Consider the following 20,925-nt stretch of genomic DNA (forward strand, 5'->3'; position numbering starts at 1 on the left):
TTTTTTTTTTTTTAATTTATTTATTTTTGACTGTGTTGGGTCTTCATTTCTGTGCAAGGGCTTCCTCTAGTTGCAGCGAGCAGGGGCCACTCTTCATCGCGGTGCACGGGCCTCTCACTGTCGCAGCCTCTCTTGTTGCGGAGCACAAGCTCCAGACACGCAGGCTCAGTAGTTGTGGCTCACAGGCCTAGTTGCTCCGTGGCATGTGGGATCTTCCCAGACCAGGGCTCGAACCCGTGTCCCCTGCATTGGCAGGCAGATTCTCAACCACTGCGCCACCAGGGAAGCCCCAGAGTCTGCTCTTTTAACCACTGTTATAAATGAAGTTGAGGCTCTCAAACGTGCTGTATCAGTCAGCAAGGTAGAAGCTACATAAGTTATTTTAACAGCTCTTGTAATATCAGAAATCAATATGACAGATATTGAAGGACAGAATAGGTAAATGGGGAGCATGGGCTGGGGGACAGGAAACAGCCACCATCACTAGAGCTGCGAGAGCAAAAGGGACAAGTTGGGCTTTTCACAGCTAGAAGCCCAAGGAGCTGGAACTCAGACCCTTGAGGAAAGGGCGCTGCTCTGTCGGTGCTGGCATCACTCAGAAAGTGTGATGTGGCTGCTTCTGGGAGTGTGAAGACAAGCTGGGGACCGACACACACTGCTGCTGCTCCTGGGGCAATGCTGGCAGGAGCAGGAAGGAGCAAGCCTCTTGCCTTGTAGGTGCCCTCGGGCACCCCCTGCTGGTGCAACAGGGATCTGGATGGCCGACCTGAAATGGATTTACGGAGTCCCAACCCCACCCAGAATTGCAAAGCCGAGTTTAAGTGGATGGACGTGGAGCTGAGAGGCAAAAGTGGAACAGAAACACATATTTTAGAAAATGTCCCCATTTTTGTATTCCCTGTGGACCTTTTCCTTGGGATAATTCATCTGTTTCTTGTTTCCTCAGGATATAAGATCCTGACTAACGTGAGTTTCCAAGGTGAACTCAAAGTACTAGAAAAAAATGTTAGGCTAATAGTGAGTTTTCATGGGAGAGTTAATACCATTATACACTGGAATTGATAGGTACAAATTCATGGAAGAGCTTTGCCCTGTGTGATCCAATAATAAAATCAGTTAGCACTGCTGTAATTATCAGCATGTCAGACAGATGAGCACACCGGACAGGATGTTGGTGGGCAGAACTAATCTGACTGGAAGCAAAGCCTGATTGTACTGAAATATCCAGGTCTCTCAGCTCTAGGGCTTCCTGTCCCCTTCGCAGCTTGCCCCCTTTGCTCAGCCTCCACCCTCAGTTGGAGGTTCTTCATAATGGGAAGAGAGTCTCTGGATTTCTGCTGGTAGAAAGGATTTTACCTGACATTTAAAAAAAAAAAAAAAAGATGGACAGCTCCTTCTTATCTTCTGAAAGTCACTGTCTTTCACCTGGCCCTGGCCCTGGTCCTTTAAAGGCCCTGGTATGACTGGGGGCTGGAAGTCAGCACTCTGTGTCCTCTTAACCTGTGGCACCCAGCCACACACAGGCCTCTGTGAATGGAGCTTAAATTCCAAGGGTAAAAAACAAAACCTGCATACATAAGAAGCCTCATTTTTTGGTGTCAGTGTAGACTTCCCCAGATCCGTATCAGTCCCCCTACTTTCAGCCTTTCCTGTCAGGCTGTAGGTCCCGTGGTGTGCCACGTGCTTTCCAAATCCTGTCTCCTTTTCTGACTTACAGATGCTTTGATGACATTCCTAATGCCAGCCAACCAAGTATCTACCACATTTGGCTGACTTTGGCTAACACCAGGTGGCTGTGAAGAGAGAAGGCCCTGAGATCAGTGGGGATAGAAGAGGCATTACTTTCCATGTCTGAGAGCCCAAAAGGGAGGGCAGCAGGGGAGATGGAATTTGTCTGTGCCATGGAAAAAAGCACATCTGACTGTTCAGAGTCAGAGGGGATTAATTGCTGGCTTCTCTGATTATTTCCTATGTGGCTTTGGGTAAATCACTTGGTTTCCTTAACCTTTTTTTTTTTTTGCCCCTCTTCTGTAAAGTACAGATTTCATTTGCCTTAACGGTGTTGTTATAATGATTAAAAATTTTCACCTGCTTTACACCACTTGATCTTCCAAACACTTTATGAGGTAGGTGTTATAACCTGCATTTTAATAATGAAAAAATCTGAAGCTCAAAGAGATGAAGGGATTTGCCCAAAGTCACACTGCTAGCAAGTAGCAGAGATGAGATATAAACTCCAAGTCTAAGGTTGTTTCCACTGGGTAAATAAGTATCCCTGATCTGTGTGTTGAGTACAGCATGTACCTGGGAGGTGTTTCTGCGTATCGGAGATGGGTTTGTGTCTGCAAATATAGAGAGGAAGGTAGAGCAATTTTTCTTTGCTCAGACTGCAAAGTGTAAGCCATTATTGTCTAATCAAAGCCGTCACCTCCATCTCCTGCCTCTGTGAAGCTCCTCTGCCCATATCGTACCCCCCTCCTTTTACTGGAACTTAGGGGATAGGAGCTATATTAGTGTCAGAGAGAGGGGAGAAAAAAGAAATAGAGAAAAGCCACAATCACTTAAAGGTGAGATGTGTTTCAATTAAATTATATGATATTCCCAGCATTGACTCTGACACATAGTAGGTGTTCATTAAATGTTAAGATTCCATCCCCTCCTTTAAAGAAGAACTATTGTGAATGTTCTATTTTGAAAATTGTTACAATATCAACCAAAGTTTTTTTAGTCATATGTGAATTGTATATAAATAAAATGTCAATACTTTCCTTATAATTACATTGATTTCTTGCCTAAAGGTATGATTCTCAAAAAAATGACTCTTGGATTTGCTTGAAGGTAAATCGGTATGTTCCAATGTATATTTGCACATAAAAGGGGACAGTATCTATAAAGAAAAATTGCCCTTAAGTTATTTAGAAGAGTATTAAAGACAAAATTAGGTTTATAAAGAGGGCTCATTCAGCTTCCTGTAGGTTCCTGTGATTAGAGACCCTATGGCAAAGGGGATGGAACACCATCCACCTGAGGCAGCGAAATCTTTTTCAGAGTGAAGCCTGGGTCAGAAAAGACTCCAGAGATGAGAGGGGCAGAGGGGCTGTACAGGCATCTCTCACCCTGTCCTGACCCCCTAAGGAGATGCCTGGGATCCCCTCCCCACCCGCTGTCAAGATGCTTGAGGTTTGGTCAATCAGCAGATCTTCCATCGCACTGCACAGGGACGAGGGGACTTCCTGCTATGTCTCCATCTTTATCAAATGGGGACGCTTGAGAATAGCTTCTGCTGTGTAGTGATAACAGACAAAGGGAGCATCAGCTGGGGGTGCTCTTAACCTTTCTCTGAGATGGCATGGCTTTTGTTCCAAGGGTACTGCTGAAGCAGGACTCAGAGTGTCAGGAAAACCAAAGGAACAGGCTCAGAAGAGGTGAGTTTTCAGTGGGACAGAGTCAGGTCATCTGAGCGAGGAAGTTGATGAATTGTACAATAAACTTCTTTTTAATCTGCTCTCCTCTGGCTTATTTCCCCTGCGGTATGTGAGTATACTGCAGGTCGTTATTTTTCTTATTGGTTTTCTGCATTGAGTAACATCATCTCTCAATGTCTTTATACCATGAAGAGGGTATCTAATGTGGATGCCTCCAAGTATAATATTATGATCTGGTGTGTGAAGACTGTCCTTTTGATGACTTGTTTCTAAAATCAGTGATTCAGCAGCTCCAACTGTTTGTTTCCCACCCTGGGAAATGGGTGGTGGTGAGGGCCATTGTACCAGTGAGAGAGCTCTGGGAATGCATCTGCTGTCTTCACAAATCCCAATAAAAATAGACTGCCAGGAGCGGCTGACGGTGCTTCTCGGCATGCTTCGGCCCAGGCTGCCTTCTGTCAAAATTTTTATGTCATTTCAGAAGACTAAACCATTTTTTATGGAAGAACATTGAGTGCCCCTGGACTCACCTCTGGTCTCCTGTCCCAAGGTATAATGTTATAACCTGATTAAATATATCAAAGTACCTTGGAGTTTTGTTTTTTTTAATAAATTTATTTATTGATTATTTTTTTTTTTATTTTTGGCTGTGTTGGGCCTTTGTTGCTGCACGCGGGCTTTCTCTAGTTGCGGTGAGCGGGGGCTCCTCTTCGTTGCGGTGCGTGGGCTTCTCATTGCGGTGGCTTCTCTTGTTGTGGAGCACGGGCTCTAGGCACGCGGGCTTCAGTAGTTGTGGCACACAGGCTTAGTTGCTCCGCAGCATGTGGGAGCTTCCCGGACCAGGGCTCGAACCCGTGTCCCCTGCATTGGCAGGCAGATGCTTAACCACTGCGCCACCAGGGAAAGCTCCTTTCAAGTTTTTTTCAGTTTTTATAATGGATCATTATGGCCCAGAGTTTGTTGAATGTGAAGCAATTATAGAAGCTTATCTAATGTCTCTGGAGAGTTTAAGGACTGCTGAAGCGTCTTCTGAGGGCAGCGGATGTTCTCTCACACTGTGAAGCCATAGGAGCGGGGGTTGTGGAGGAAGACAGGCCCAAGTACCTTAGGTGTGAATAATCAACACCTTGGTGTTTTGACACATTCTGGAAGGATGCCAAATTGGCCACCCCTGGGACCATTGCTGGGTTTACTAATAAATATCACAGTTTCTTCCAGAGAATAGTCTTGTCCTGACCCCTGAGGAAAATGCTAGTGTGTGAGCCTGTAAGAGGTCTAGGTTTGAGACCCTCTCAGCAATAGGGAGGTCTTAGAAGAGTGACTGAAGTCCGTGGTAGTTATGCAAGGGCCGTCAACTGTGAGAGCCAGCCCTGGCCTCCTCAATAAGTGTCTCTGTTTACCTGCAAGGGTCATTACAGGAAACCTTTTTAACCAACCTATCCCTGTGTATTCCCATTCTCAGCGACGTAGAAGGTGAACCTCTGAGAAAGAAAGTGAACCTCTGACTTGATAGCTGGGTCCCAATTTTGGCAGGAAGGGTAGATGCTTGGGAAAGGAAAGGGAAGACAGCAGAGGGAGGGAATTGGGTCCCTGAGAAACAGTTCTTCCTCAGCAGAGGTTTGACTCATTCATCCAAAGAGCAGGCACAAATGTCTGAGAAAGCTATTGGGACATCAGTATTAGATCTTGATGCCCCAGGGAAATAAAGACCAACTCCAGAAACCAATTGATTTAGGCATCTCCCTACACAGTCTCTTTATTTTTTATTTATTTTATTTTATTTTTAAAATAAATTTATTTATTTATTTTCGGCTGCGTTGTGTCTTTGTTGCTGCGCATGGGCTTTCTCTAGTTGTGGTGAGCGGGGGCTACTCTTCCGTGCGGTGAGGGGGCTTCTCATTGCGGTGGCTTCTCTCATTGCAGAGCATAGGCTGTAGGCGCGCGGGCTTCAGTAGTTGTGGTTCGCAGGCTCTAGAGCGCAGGCTCAGTAGTTGTGGCACACGGGCTTATTAGTTGCTCTGTGGCATGTGGGATCTTCCCCAGCCAGGGCTTGAACCTGTGTCCCCTGCATTGGCAGGCGGATTCTTTTTTTTTTTTTTGGCTGCGTTGGGTCTTCGTTGCTGCGCTCAGACTTTTCTAGTCACAGCGAGCAGGGGCTAGTACTCTTCGTTGCGGTGTGCAGGCTTCTCATTGCGGTGGCTTCTCTTGTTGCAGAGCATGGGCTCTCGGGCGCACGGGCTCAGTAGGTGTGGCTCGCGGGCTCCAGAGCACAGGCTCAGTAGTTCTGGCGCACAGGCTTAGTTGCTCTGCAGCATGTGGGGCCTTCCCGGACCAGGGCTTGAACCCGTGTTCCCTGCATTGGCTGACAGATTCTTAACCACTGCGCCAGCAGGGAAGTCCCTGCAGGTGGATTCTTAATCATTGCGCCACCAGGGAAGTCCCAAAACCTGGACATTTTATGATTCTGCATCACTGAAGGTAATCTGAGGTATTGGATGACAGCAGTGACTTAAATCTGCTGGGGACTTTTTCCTCCAGTGCTCTTCAGATCATCTGGGATGAAGACTTTGCGAGCTTTCTTAATCACGGGCTGTGGCTTCAGTTCGTCCTCAGAGAACTTGGGTTTGCGAGGGTCAAACATTTCCTGCCCGGGGATGCTGGAGAGGGCAAGGTCGGCCGGGTCTGGCTCATAGCCCACCGGGACCTGGATGGTGTCAGGGTCAATGGGGCTCGGAGTACTGCGGTTGGCTGGCAACAGCTGGTCTGGTCTGATGGGGCTTTGCATGCAGTTTGGGGATGGGATGCCAGAGTGAATGGGTGCAGAGGTCCGACTGCTGAGGTCCATGACGGAGGGGGCAGCTGAGGAAGCCGGCTGCGGCCCAGGAGGGTGAGGGCTGTGGTCATGCTGAGATGGGCCGGGGGGAATGCCATTTTCCGACAAAAACTTCTCCAGGTCCATGTATTCCACCTGGAAAGTATCTCCGTCATAGGGAAGGGTTTTGTCCCATAAGGTGGGTCCCAAGAATGCTGACTGGGGGACCGTCGGGCTCTTACTCTCATCATCCAGCTTCTTTTCCTTTATCTTTACTAAATGCGTCTTCGTGAAGGGGGAGCTTCAGCGGGTTCTCCAGCAAGGACCCGAGCACGCCGTAGGGAGGTGGGATAAAGGTGGGATTCAGTGGGAGTGGTCGGGACATTTTCTCCATCGCTATGCACTCAATTTTTTTTTTTCTTAAAAAAAACCCCACCCCAGCCTCCCCCCAGAATGTTGCTGAGCTTCTTCCTCCGTCCTTTGCCAAAAGTTCTCGCTTTCAAGGCGGTGGAGACAAGGGAGGAAAAAAAAATTACCTATGTCTTTATAAATACATCTGCATAAAAATATAAATATATCTGCATAAAAACAAAAAACTTTCAGGTTCCCAGTGCAGTCCCCAGGGAGCGCGCCAAGTGCCCGTGGGCTCCTCCACGACGTACAGGATGCTCTCACTTGCCTCGAACCCCTCGTCTTGTAAAATGTTCAAAATTGCGAAAAGGAAAGAAAAAAGACGCAGACGGCTGCAGAGGGCAACCTCCCACTGCTCCCCCGGCCCCCGCCGCCCACAGTCTCTTTAGATCCCAGTAAAGAAGTGAGCAGAAGTCTTCCGAATCTGCAGAGCCCCAGGGGCAATGAAAATGGAAGGATTTGTCACAGCCTAGTTGATCTGGAGACTCCCACTGGGTTTATTTTAAGCTTCCCAACCTTGCTCATTATTTTCCTTCAGTGTTTCCTGTTTTCCCTTCCAGATGACTGAGCACTCTTTAAGCTCAGAAAACATGAGTTATAATTTATGCGTGTTCCTCCCTCAACCAAATATTTATTTTTATCAGCGACTATTTACATATCCATGAATATGAAAAGTAATTAATGTAAAACTGAGGAGCAAGCTTGAAGGCAGCTTTGTTATTAGATGGAGCTTCCTAAGAAGATATCTGAGAAGACCCTTTCCGTGATGGTCTGATTGCAGCGGCACTGAGCGCCTACAGGAACCCCTCTGGGGCAGTCAGTGAGCTAGGCCAACCAAGAGCAAGTCCTGGGGAAATAGGGCTGATTACATTTAAGGCATCTGGGACCAGACAGCAGAAAAAAGGAGCAAAATGTTGGGCCTCCTGCATTGCTCTTCTGATTTTCTTCTTGTTTCTCTCCAGTTTTCTTTCCCTGCAGCTTTTTTCTCTACTTTCTGGAGAGTACTACTTTACTCAACTTTATATTCAAACCAGATTTGTCTAATTTCTCCCTTTAATTCTGCCAATTTTTACTTCATGTAATTTTGAAATTCTGTTATTGAGTATATAGTTAGAATTTTTATGTCTTTTTGACCTTTTTATCACTATGAAATTATCCTTTTTATTTCTGTTAAATTCATCTATTTTGTCTGATATTAATATGAACACACCAGTTTTCTTTTTCTCCTGTTTTTAGTCTTTTTTTTTTAAGGTTTAAAAATAGCCTTTTATTTTTCACGTACACAGACACACACAGACATACACACACGTACATGTATGTATGCATGCATTTTTTTATGGAGAGAAAAGTTTACATTTTATTTTAGAACTGAGTCTGAAAATACATAATTACTAGAATTCCCTTTTTATGCTGCTTCTCATATATAATTTGGAAAACAATAAGATTTTTTTAAAAAGTTTTATTGGATTATAGTTGATTTACAATATTGTGTTAGTTTCAGTTGTACAGCAAAGTAAATCTGTTATACATATATATATATATATATATATCTCCATTCTTTTTAGATTCTTTTCCCATATAGACCATTACAGAGTATTAAGTAAAGTTCCCTGTGCTATACAGCAGGTTCTTACAAGTTATCTGTTTTATATATAGTATTGTGTATATGTCAGTCCCAATCTGTTTTTAGTTTTTGTTTTTTGTTTTTTTTGTGGTACGCGGGCCTCTCACTGTCGTGGCCTCTCCCACTGCAGAGCACAGGCTCCGGACGCACAGGCTCAGCGGCCTATGGCTCACGGGCCCAGCCGCTCCATGGCATGTGGGATCTTCCCGGACCGGAGCACGAACCCGTGTCCCCTGCATCGGCAGGCGGACCCTCAACCACTGCGCCACCAGGGAAGCCCTGTCTTTAGTTTTATAAATGAATTTTTCTATTTTTATTAAACTCAAAATAAAATGATTCTTATCACATCTCTAAAGCCAGCACATGTTGTTCCAGCACAGATTTTAAAAACCCTATAAAGCTATTTTTTAATAGTATACTGTTTGTGTTTTGTGGAGACTGTATCTTTCCTTACTTCTTTGAGGATATCAATGATAGTGTTTTTCATTTCTTGAGTTTTCTTCTCCATGAATAATCTATGTCTTCCAATTTGTGTTCTTTTTGTTTGTTTTGGTCTCTAATATTTGTGTTAGAGGTTTCTTCCTGATGACCTTTGGTTCTGTAAGAATGTTTCAGAGTAGGAGATTAAAATAAGATGAAAGCTCTGTGCTTGAGCCTACAGTGCACTTCACAGTATGGTGATCAGGCCGAGCTGTTTGTTGGATGGCCCAAATGCCAGTATCTTCAGGTCTTTTTCTACAGACTGGTCAAGTTTCCCAGAGAAGATTCTTCCCATCTATCTGAGTCCATTCAGGCTGCTGTAACAAAATACTGCAGTTGGGTGGCTTATAAACAACAGGAATTTGTCACAGTTCTAGAGGCAGGGAAGTCTAAGATCAGGGTGCCAGCATGGTTGGGTTCTGGCGAAGGCCCTGTTCCAGGTTGCAGACTGCCATCTTCTTGCTGTGTCATCACATGATGAAAGGAGCTAGGGAACATGTGGGGTCTCTTTTATAAGAGCATTAATCCCATTCATGAGGGTTATACCCTCATGACCTCAGCACTTCCCAAAGGCTCTACCTTCTCATACCATCATATTGGGCATTAGGATTTCAACATAGGAATTTTGTGGGACACAGACATTCAGACCACAGCGCAGTCTCTTTTCCAGAGAATAAAGTTTTGGCTATCTGCTTTCTGGGAACTCAAGGGGAAGAAGGCTGGCAGCCTCACCATTCAGTAGGCATATGTTCACTTGATCCCTCAGTTTGGGGATTGGTAGCTCTGCCCTCAGCTGCACTTGGTGCCTTGTGTCCCTTAGGCCTGAGACCCTCTGTTTGGTCCTCTTTAGAGAATAAACATCCAGACTTATGGGAGGTGGGCAGTTGCCTAGGGGTATGGAGTCAGGAGAGCTTCTCAAACAGCCTTCAACTAACCCTTACTGCAGTCTCCCTCCCCCCACTTCCAGAGGTGTCTGGTGTCAGTTCCTTTGTATAAACTGGGTTCTCAGGTTTTCACACTGCCAGCTTCAGCCTTGGAATTCTTGAGTACATAGTCTGTTGTCACTTGTTTATCTGCTTTCTGGGCTCCAAAATCCTGATAATGGTTTCTCCTCTGGGTTTTAGAAGGAAGGGAAATTAACTCAGACACCAGTAGCTGGAAACCTTAAAAAAGGTTGTTGCCATTGCATCCGTTGGTTAGAGTGCAGAATCTCCAAGTCCATGGACTTTATGTACTTCTGAATAGTCAAACCAAAAGGGAGAATTTTGTAAAAAAAAAAAAAAAGTGCTTATGAATCAGGGTTAGTATAGACCAAAGTAGCATATGTAGATTGATACATTTGAGAATTTATAAGCATAAAGGGAAATGATTTGGGCTACATCATCTAGGAAGGAGACCTGAGAATGGGTATAGGTCTTTTCCTGGGGCCCTCTGCCATGCTGGGGGCCTATGTATCTGGGACCCTGCACGTGGCTCTGGTTCCTTGCTTCAAGGAAGCACAGTGGGGCTGAGGAAGCTTTGAGCAGGGAGACATGAAGCGGTACAAGGGCAGGTGGTAAGCACTGGGGTTCTTCAGTCCAGAATGCAAAGAGGTGACATATTTCAACTTAAAACCATGGCCAGTGTGGAGAAGGCAGGTGTGATGCCAGATCCTGAGCTGCTGGGAGGAGAGGGTTGCTTTTGAACCTGGCGCAGGTAAGTTTAGCACAGATAGAAGAAAGCATAATTTACCATGGCAGGTCAGAAACTTGGAAAGCTATTTACAAGCGACTCTTCTGGCAGATGGCTTAATTCCATAGGGGGTGGACAAAAAGAGAGAGGCTTCTGAGAGATACTGGAGATACTGACACACACATAACCCTTAATTTAGACACTGAAGAGGGCAGTATGCTCTTACTGGGTTGGATGGAGAATGGGGCGGCTTGGAGTAGTAGGAAAAACTTTACCTGAATTAAGAAGATCTGCGTTCAAATCCTGACTCCTCAACTTACTCGCCCTGTGACCTTGAGCAATTTCCTAACCTTTCTGACTCACAAGGTTCTGGTGAAAGTTAATTAAATAAGGCAGTTCCGTAACCTATCAATAAAGCAAGTTAGCCCAGTCCTGAACTGAATTGTCTGGGTTTTAATTTAACACGTATGTGCTGAGCCCTATCAAATACCAGGCTGTGTGCATATATCTCCCCTATTCTAGAAAGGCTCATGAAGTGAAGGCGCAGCTCTGCTCTATCCTGCAGACCTTCCTCAGGATGGCGGGAGGCTGTGAAGGTGAGCGTCCCTGTGTCCTAACCCTGTGTCCTCTCCTGGTTGCAGAGCGTGTGATGAGGGAGAGTATCTGAGCCCTGCCTTGGCCCGAGCAGCTGATCCCATCTCAGCAGACACCCCCCACTTCCCTCCTAGCCACTTTCCTGATAACCGAGCAGAAGTTTTCACAACATACTGTGTAACACCAGATGGTGACGTAGTTTGCCAGCACTTCTCCTTTTCATTTACTTGTTTCTCTTGAGAGTGTCTGGGTGCCCAGCTCTGGGACAGGAGAGTTGAAGGTTTGGGGGCAAGTGGAGGGGGTGGGAACGACAGACACTGTGACACTGTGGGTGTTTGAGTTCACTCCCCTTCTGCAGAAAAGTATGTCCCTAGCCTCCGAGTGCCCACATCATATGATTAGTTGTGGTTACCTCAGATCGGGGTGTGCCTCCTGCAGGCCAGGTGTGTTCCCCATTTCTCAGCGTCCAGTCAGAGAGGTTCCGTGATGTTGCTCTGACACACATGTCAGCACTTGCCTGGTGTGTTGCAGCGCCTTGCCAGTAACCACTACACCTGCCCATCCAAATCCCAGCTTTAAAGGTACTTCAGTGTCATTCACATATCTTCTTGGCCTCAATTAAACTTTCCTTATGTCCACCCCTAAACGACATTGCGAGCTTCCATTTGAATCAATGCTCGACCTCCTTTCCTTGAAGGTTGTGATGGTGGTGGTGGGAGGCCTGATCCGCCCTTCCTCTCACCTTGCCTCCGCCGTGGGAACCTGTTTAACTTCGACCCTGTTTCTTTCCTTTTCCAGAATTCACATGCTGCGTGTCAGACTGAGCTATCCCTGTTTAATCCTATAATCCAAGACTTGCTACTCTGTTCTGCTGATGTTTACGGCCGTGCCACGAGGCAGCCCCCTCCCCAGAGCATTTCAGTGGGAGACCTCCACGCGCCCCATGGAGACTCGATGGGGCAGGGGAAGAGACTGCAGGAGTGTACGTCCCCAAGGCTGTGTCTCCTCGTGTGAATCAGTGTCACCTTGCTTTCCTCTCAGAGACCTCGCTGCCCCAGGGGGACCTGCCTGGGGAATCGAGGGGCTCGGGGAGCCACTCCACGTCCCCGCTTCTCCGGCGCTCCGCACCCTAGGCACTGCGTCTCCTGGGGCAGTGGGGCTGCTGCGGGCTCAGAGCCGCTGCTGCCCTGCATGTGCCAGCTCAGCTCTGTCATCAGCTGTGTGGATGTGTACACGAGGGACACGGCATCTTTCTGAATGGATTTTTCTTAAGAAATGTGCCAGTGTTTATGCAGTTCATGATATTTCCCCACATCCTTGCTGTCACTGTCACTCAGCTTTGACCTCAATAGGCTTCATTCCCCATTTTTTTAATAGGGAAATTTTGTCCTTCACCCCATGCGTCCTGTATTTGACCCCCTCCCCCCCACCACCAAGGTACAGAATTACCTACGGTTCTGACAAAACATAAGAAAGTCGTCTTTGGGAAGCCTGTGCACTCTTTATGTCCTCTGTACTTTGGAGAGCAGTTAGCATTCTGTTCGGTTCCATGCAGCCCCAGCAAGAGCAGGTGTTAACCTGAGCTGAGTGTGGGTATCACTGTGACCAACCGTCGTGTCCTGCCCTGTTCCTTCACAGCCAAAGCAGCTGGCGAGCAGCTGCAGCCAGGTCGGCCCTTCTGTGAGTCTCATTCACCCAGGCTGATTTTAAGCAGGTGGAGTCTGTGTGGCCTAGAAGGGTGAAGTGAGAGAACTGTGTCTGTGGGTGAGTCTGCGTGTATGACACCATGAGCCCCCCCGAGCCTTCCACCCCAAACATATGTGTGAGCTCCTGTGTCTAGGCCCCGGGAGACCTGCCTGCGACCTGGTTTCTACTGTCTGCGCTCGGCACTGGCCCTGCTGGCATCGCAGGCAGAGTGCTCTGCGGCTCTGTGTACACAGCCACGGGGACAGGAATAACTTAGTGCCCCATTGGCTCCCTGAGCAGGTGTGAGTCTGGCCACTCCCCTGCCTCTGTTTGCAGGTTCCGGCTGCAGGGCACAGGGTCCCAGCAGCGTGAAAGACAGCTGGAGTTTGACCTCCCAGGCATCCCTGGAGTCCTCAGCTGGGAGACAGCTGGGTGGCTGTTAGTAGGTGCCCCACACGGCCAGGTGGTTGCAGGACAGAGTGGCTCCAATTGCGTTGAACACCCCACCGCCACCCAAGCAGAGTGCGGTATCTCTAAAATGACGATGACCCTCTAGCTGCCTAGATCCTCAGAGCGTGGGTTCAGCTCAGCAGAGAGGATGTGATGTGTGATGGCTGAGGGCGACTCTCGGAGCTTGAGCTGCCTTTTCCTTTTCCAGCCTTGCGGTCATCATGGCTCCTCTTTCCAGGAGGGGTCGGTTCTCATCTTAGGCTTTGGCGGGGTGACCCTGGGGACATTCTCACCACTGCCAACTCCTGGAGCTGTTTCGGCTCTTGGCTTGGGGCCCCGTGGGTGGGCCTGTGTCAGAGGTGCTCAGTGAGCCGGGCAGGGTGGCAGGCATTGCCCTCGGGGTCCCACAGAGGAGCTCTTTCTGAAAAGACCCAGGGACAGAAGGCAACCAGCTCTCGCATCACCTGTCATGTGCCACGTTCTCCTCTAAAGGCAAAGCTGTGTCCCTGTGCCCTGCCCTGGATTTGTTGTGCAGGTGGACAATAGAAGGTGGAATGGCTCCCTCACCCTTCCCCTTTCCTCTCCCGACCCACATGAAATGGTGACTCGTGGTTAAAGGAGCAATTGGCCGCCCGTGACTCTGCTGTCAGCTTGTTGGGGGGAGGCCCTCCTTCCCCAGGCCAGGAGATTTGGAGACCGGGGCCAGGCCGGGTCTGAAGGAAGAAGAGGGAGGCCTAGCCCGGTTCCAGTTCATGTTTAGCTGTGGGACAAGTGCAGCTCATTTTGAGCCACATGAAGTTCTTCCTTCACCGTGTAGTAATAGCCCCTGGTTCTGCAGCCCCGTCCTCCTTCAGGGAGGATGCTGAAGATCTCACACTCTCACTGCACCTCTGAAAAGTCCCCCAGCATTGAACCTCCAGGGAATGGGCGAGGGACACCAAGGAGCCTCTAGTATCTGCCTTTGCCACCTGAGCCGTTGGCGTGGAGAGGGTTTCCCAGCCACCCCCTTTCTTGGGGCCACAGTGTCACTGTTGTAGGTGTCGGTGGCGTGTCACCACTGTGAGCAGTGAGCTTGTGGGGTGACATGCAGAACCTGTCTGCACAGCTCCCAGCAGACGTACACAGTGGTGCTGTGCTGAGCCTGGTCCGTGCTCCCTAGGACAGGGATGCAGAAGCCCGCAAGCCATCTTCCCTCTCCCCCCGTCATCGCCCGCCCCCCTGCATCCCCAAGGTGGTGCAAGGGAGGGGGACATAGCGGTTTTTAGCTTTGCCTCTCACAACTGTGCCTAGTTCCCAGCCTGGTTTCTATCAGCCTCCAGCCAGGAAAACAGAATCAGTCTATGTATTTAAAACAGGGGTTTGGGGACTTCCCTGGTGGCGCAGTGGTTAAGAATCCGCCCACCAGTGCAGGGGACACGGGTTGGAGCCCTGGTCCGGGAAGATCCCACGTGCCATGGAGCAACCAAGCCGGTGCGCCACAACTACTGAAGCCCGCGTGCCTAGGGCCCGTGCTCCGCAACAAGAGAAGCCACCGCAATGAGAAGCCCACGCACCACAACGAAGAGTAGCCCCCACTCACCGCAACTAGAGAAAGCCGGCAGGCAGCAGTAAAGACCCAACACAGCCAAAAATAAATAAAATAAATTAAAAAAAAACAAAACCAGAGGGGTTTTAATCCAGGGAATCATTTAATACAGAAACAAGAAGAGCTGAGATGCCAGACAGGGGAGTGAGGGGCAACGCGGAGATGGGGAACCACAGCTGGTAGGACAGAGGGGAGAGGCCATGTTACTGGATCTCGGGAGTCACAGCCACTGGTGGGGGCCTGGGACCACAGAGGGCCAATGTGGTGGGAGCTGGAGCCATGAAGAGGCATGGTCCGTGCCAGAAACAGGTCCCTGCCTGGTCCCCCCAGGCAGAGAGGGAGCAGAAATAGCCTGGCTTCTCACTTCCTCGTGCTCTCCAGATTTCTGCAGCTGCCTCTTGTTAGCTAAACCCAGCTGGAAGCCAGCTGACCTGGGAGCTGGGGACAGACAACCTGTGGTCAGCCCCCCACCACTCAGAGCAGAGCAGGGGAGGGTGGGGGCACAGGTCAGAGGGCAAACAGGCCCAGGACGTGCATGGCCTTGGTCCTCTCTGTGTCATGTCCAAGCCTGGTGTTTATGTCCCATGCTGTCCTAAGACCCTGGTGAGGGTAGATGTGTCTTGTAGCTTCTCTTCCGCTCTTGCCTAGGCAGGAAAGCGCTTTGGGGAGGCAGGGGGCACTTTATTCTTAACACTTGTCCAAGTTTTCCATTGGGGGGGTTTAGCCATTTAGCAGCCCCACCTCACCATTCCCCTCAGGAAAGCTGCATCCCAGTTTTCTGCCTACCCCTCCCCATTCCTCTTCCCCTAATCTCTGATTTTCCCTGCCAGAGAACACCAGCCCAGACCATGCATCAGTGGTCATGATAATTCACTCAGAGCGTGATATTAACAGTGTGGACCGTCTGTCTGTAAGTAGATGCCATCTACTAATCAATTTGTATCCTGTTTCCAATAAATTTCTGGAAATTCTATCTGGTTTTATGCTGCCCTTTGCTGGGACAGTGGCTCAGCTATAAGGCTGGGTGCAGGGGCAGGCCCCCAGCCCTCAGCATCAGTTGCTTCCTCCCCTGTGTATCTCTGAGGCCAGGCAGGTTAATCTGATGTCCCCCCAGCCGCTCAGAGGCCTTTCCCCAGGGTCCGCACTTTATTCTGCTGTCTCATAAACCACATCCTGAGGACATGGAGGTTTCATGTGGTCAGGCTGCCCCAGCAGGTGGCTTTTGACCGTGTCCCCAAGGCCTGGAGGTATGAGAAGCAACAGGCAGACCTTGCCCCATCTCTCACTCTTGCGCTGCTGTGCCTAGAGCCAAGTGGAGGACGTGTGCCAGGCCGCTCCTGTGGTGAGCTGAGGGAGCGTGCTGTGCTCCCACCTGGGGCTTTGACAGTGAGGCTCCCATGCCAGTGAGGTGGACGCAGGAGAGCTGCATGTCACACAGATGAAGCCCAGCGCCCTCTTCTGCGTCTCACCCTCCTCAGCTCTGAAAGTCAGAAACGAACGTGTCTGAGTTGACTTAAAAGGTATCAGGAGGCTGATCTAAATGCCCAGCGTTCTTCACTGTTTCCCAGGCCCTGAAACTCGCTTGGTAGAAATTATTCTCTGTTGAGTATTTTGTTGTTTCCAACCTTTTTGACTGCAGTGTGGACTGTGCCTCAGTCGCTGTGCTAGGGCCATCATAGGCGCCCTTGGGACCCCTCCAGCCTTTGTTTGTGAGGTATGCCTGTTTGCAACCCTTGTTTGCTGGGATTTGTGAGAGGTGTTTTTAAAAAGATACACCAAGTTTCTTTCAAGAGCTTTACTAGAGAAGCAAGACATACACACACGCATTTACTGGACAATAGAAAAGGTTGTAGGTAAGGCAAGGCTGTGCTGGTACTTGTAGGAGTCCCAGGAGAGAGGGCTCAGCAAGGCTGGACTAGCGGTCAGGGAAGGTTTTGTGGACGCAGAGGGACCCTCAAGGCAGAACACAGCAGCTCCCTCCGTGAAATCCCTAGCGTCGTGGTTCTTGGTGTCTTTTTATTAAGACTTTTGGGTCTTCCCTGGTGGTCCAGTAGTAAAGAATCCACCTTACAATGCAGGGGACGCAGATTCAATCCCTGGTCAGGGAACTAAGATCCCACATGCCACGGGGCGACTAAGCCCACATGCCACAACTACGGAGCTCGCGTGCCGCAAACTACAGAGCCCATGTGCCCTGGAGCCTGCACGCCACAACTAGAGAGAAGCCCGTGCGCTGCAATGAAGAGCCCACGTGCTACAATGAAAGATCATGCATGCCTCAACGAATATCCCACGTGCTGCAACGCAGACCCGACTCAGGCAAAAATAAAATAAATAAATAATATATAAATCTTAAAAAAAAAAAAAAAAAGACTTTATCCTGACCCAAATATCTCCCTCTTTCTGGAAGCTCACCTATAGAGTGTCACATGCACTATCTCTCAAGGTGAACCAGCCTTAAGATCCATCTTCAGGACTGGGTTTTTATGGTCAAACTTTTTTTAAAAAATATTTTCTTTATTATTTTGGCTGCTTGGGTCTTCGTTGTGGCATGCGGGCTTCTCTCTAGTTGTGGCACGTGGGCTCTCTCGTTGGGGCAGCTGAGCTCAGTAGTTGTGGCGCACAGGCTTCGTTGCCCTGCGGCATGTGGGATCTTAGTTCCCTGACCAGGGATCGAACCCACGTCCCCTGCACTGGAAGGCAGATTCTTTACCACTGGACAGCCAGGGAAGTCCTTGGTCCAACTTCTTAAGAGGTTTCTTCCTGATAAGTTTTATCTTCCATTTGTTCTGATCTTGCGCCTGGACTACAGGGAGTTGCTGGAGGAAACCATCCAACCTGCAGGCACTGTTGCTACCGTAGAGCTGTGAGCACCCACCTCACCAGGCCTCTTGGGCTGCTTACTGAGCAGCCCACTTACATGTTCTTCAGGAGCTTGTTTTCTTATTTCCAGAACCAGCTGTTCCAATCCTTTGTTACTCCTGAAGCTCTCACCTCCTGAGAGCCAAGCCTTCCAAGGATCCCTTCACCTTTCTTCCCCTTGTGCCCCTCGGCCTCTAGAGGACCCTCCTGGTACCCACATGTTGGATCCGTTCCTCTCCCCACCCTCCTTAGGAGCTTGCAGTAGAGTGTCCTGACTCAGGCCAGGCTGCCACTTACTACTGGATGACCCTGGGCAAGATATTCAACCTCTCTGTGCCTCAGTTTTTTTCATTTGTAAGATGGGAATCATAGTATCTACCTTACAGGACTAAATAAGTTAATGTGTGTAAAGTGCTTAGCATGGGGCCTGGGACAGAGTGTTTATGATTGCTCTGTCATCATTCTCTCCCCTCTCTCCTCATCTTCACCCTCTCTCCCTTCTCCTCATACTGTTACACTTCTCCGTCCAGTCAACATCACAGAACCGTCAAACCACCACCACATCTGTCTTCTACTCAGCTTCATCTGAAGCTAGCCTTATCTCCCTTTACTAGCAAATCTGTTGAAAGAGGGAAGAGTTGTCTCCATTCCTTCAAATCTCATTAATTCCTCCACCCATTATAGTGGGTTATATGGCTTCCCTTCTGCCCCCACCCCAACCTCTCACTGAGATTGCCATCACAAGGTCACCAGAGACCTCCTAAATGCCAAATCCAGCACGACTTTTGGTCATCCTCTTTGAGCTTTCTTGAGCGCTTGACACGGTTGTCCCCATGTTACTTTTCTTTGTACTCTTCATTACATTGACCCCTTTATTCTCTACCCAGAGCAATGCTAAGTAACATTCAGATATTACAGCCATTTTCCCAGATTTTTTACAGGGATAAATTTCAGATACCGTAGTAGTCACCTGCATACCCCCTTTCCGTGTCCCTCCATTTCAGAAGTAAGCACTTTCCTTTTGGTGTTTCTCATCCCAATGCATGATTTTATACAATTAATACAAATGTATGAATCCACAACCAATACAGAACATGTTTTGCATATAATTAAATTTTATACAAACAACAATCTATTACTTCTTGAAAAGCTGGGTTTTTTTAAATTTTATAAATTTATTTATTTATTTTTGGCTGCGTTGGGTCTTTGTTGCTGTGCGCGGGTTTTCACAGGTTGCGTCCAGCGGGGGCTACTCTTTGCTGCGGTGCGCGGGCTTCTCATTGTGGTGGCTTCTCTTGTTGCGGAACACGGGCTCCAGGCACGCGGGCTTCAGTAGTTGCAGCACGTGGGCTCAGTAGTTGTGGCTCACAGGCTCTAGAGCGCAGGCTCAGTCGTTGTGGCACACGGGCTTAGTTGCTCCGTGGCATGTGGGATCTTCCCGGACCAGGGCTCAAACCTGTGTCCCCTAGCATTGGCAGGTGGATTCTTAACCACTTCGCCACCAGGGAAGTCCCCGAAAAGCTGTTTTTAATAGCACAGACCATGCAGTGTTAATCCAGGGTGTCGGTCCAGGATGCTTGACCAGACAGTGTCAGACACATACTTTGGTTCTCACATCAGCTTTCTTCAGCATGCACTTAGGACTTTTGAGAATGCTTTATTCTTGCATGGGGCACTTTGCAGTCTGTCTAGGTGGTTTTTTTGTTTTGTTTTGTTTTTTGTTTTGCAGTACACGGGCCTCTCACTGTTGTGGCCTCTCCCGTTGCGGAGCACAGGCTCCAGACACGCAGGCTCAGCGGCCATGGCTCACGGGCCCAGCCGCTCCGCAGCATGGGGGATCCTCCCAGACCGGGGCACGAACCCGTGTGCCCTGCATCGGCAGGCAGACTCTCAACCACTGCGCCGCCAGGGAGGCCCCTGTCTGGGTGTTTTATGTTTGGCTTTCACCCTCATAAAAGACGGCTCTTTTTAATTTTTTTTTTTTTTTTTTTACTTCCATGCTCTTTTTTATTGTTGCATTCCTGGTTTTCTTCCTACTTAAAGGTTTCTTCTGGGCACTTCACTGGGTCTTCTTTTGTGTGTCCCTTACTTGTGGGGAGTTTTTAAAGGATGGTTCTTGGTCCTCTTCATTCTCCCACAGGTGACCCCATCCATCCCCATAAGGTCAGCTCTCATCAGTAAGAGGGAGATTCTGAAATCCAGTCTCCAGACCTAAGTGTGGTGCTGCACGTGTTTACCTGCACGTCCTCCAAGCCCCTCCAACTTGTCTTAACTCTGTATCTTTTCCTATGAACCTTCTCTACCACCTGTTTCTTTAATACGTCAGTGTCCACCCATCATCCACAAAGTTGCCTCTCTGCTTGACGTGGGCTGTGCCTCTCTGTCTGTACCTTTGCAGACTGCCACTGCCCTTGCTTGGAATACAGACCGTTTCCTACTCAGGTCCTACTCAGGTCATCTCCTACACCCCTCACCAGTCTGTCCACACTGTTCCCAGAGTAACTGATCACAATGCAAGACAGATCATCCTCGGCTTCTTAAAAACCTCACACACACTCCCTTTCCTGCCTTATTGGGTTGTCTGCAGGACCCTCCCAGGCTCCTGAGATTGCAGGGCCCAGCCTGTCTTTCCTGCCTGTCTCCTAACTCTGTCCCTAGGCCTCCTCCTCCCTTGCCTCCGTGATCTCCTCACCCTTCCCTGCACACCGAGTCTTCTCACAGCTCTGTGCCCTTGTTCATGCCCTTCCCTATGCCAGGGATGCCATTCCCTTTGCTACATTCCTCATCCTCCAAGACTCGGCTCACATGCATCGCCCCCTGTCACCCCCCCCAACCCCTGTGCTCTTGTGCTGTCTTCAGTACGTTACTACCTCACAATCCCACTGGCTTGGGTTGCATTTGATCCGTTTGCAGGTCTGTCTCTCCCAGGCTTGGCCTGACGGGGCTCAAGGTCAGAGACCTATCATCTGACTTTGTGGCTTAGGGTCTGGGCCGTGGTGTGTGCCCAGCAAATGCTGGATGATTGGTGGCAGCCCAGCCATGCCTGCCTAGCCCCTGCACACGAGTCCCAGGGTTAAAGTCATGGAAGCCATTTTTTCACCCCTCAAGGGGACAGCGGGTCACATTAGGAAGGGGAGAGAGGTGCTGCCCAACATGCTCACCGAACAGTGCAGCCCGTCCCAGGGACCAAAATGCTATGCAGAAGCCAAGTGCAGGGAATAGGGTCTCTGCTCAGCCTTGAACCGCCTCCCACTCCCCTTGTACCACCACAGCCAGTACCTTCCCACCAGTAGAAAACGCTGCACTTCAACAGTTTGCCCTCTCC

General features: G+C 49.0%; 1 protein-coding gene and 1 pseudogene across 4 annotated transcripts in view; one reads left to right on the top strand and one right to left on the bottom strand.

Moving 5' to 3' along the window:
* Positions 1-12,110, top strand: part of MTA3 (metastasis associated 1 family member 3) — a 196,583-nt gene extending 184,473 nt beyond the window's left edge. For 3 of the 4 annotated variants that reach the window (XM_024753600.1, XM_024753599.1, XM_024753601.1), the window contains exon 17: positions 11,816-12,108. In XM_024753600.1, coding sequence (XP_024609368.1) covers positions 11,816-11,841 — 26 coding nt within the window. In that variant the 3' untranslated portion in view covers positions 11,842-12,108. Of the gene's footprint in view, positions 1-10,945; positions 11,020-11,815 lie in introns of all 4 variants that reach the window. The other variant, XR_003004294.1, reaches the window with a different exon arrangement.
* Positions 5,935-6,631, bottom strand: LOC112405159 (hepatic leukemia factor pseudogene; annotated as a pseudogene).
* Positions 12,111-20,925: the final 8,815 nt, after the last annotated feature.

This window comes from Neophocaena asiaeorientalis, unplaced genomic scaffold, assembly GCF_003031525.2.
Source record: "Neophocaena asiaeorientalis asiaeorientalis breed wild unplaced genomic scaffold, Neophocaena_asiaeorientalis_V1.1 scaffold171, whole genome shotgun sequence".
NCBI classification, from domain to species: Eukaryota; Metazoa; Chordata; class Mammalia; order Artiodactyla; family Phocoenidae; genus Neophocaena; species Neophocaena asiaeorientalis.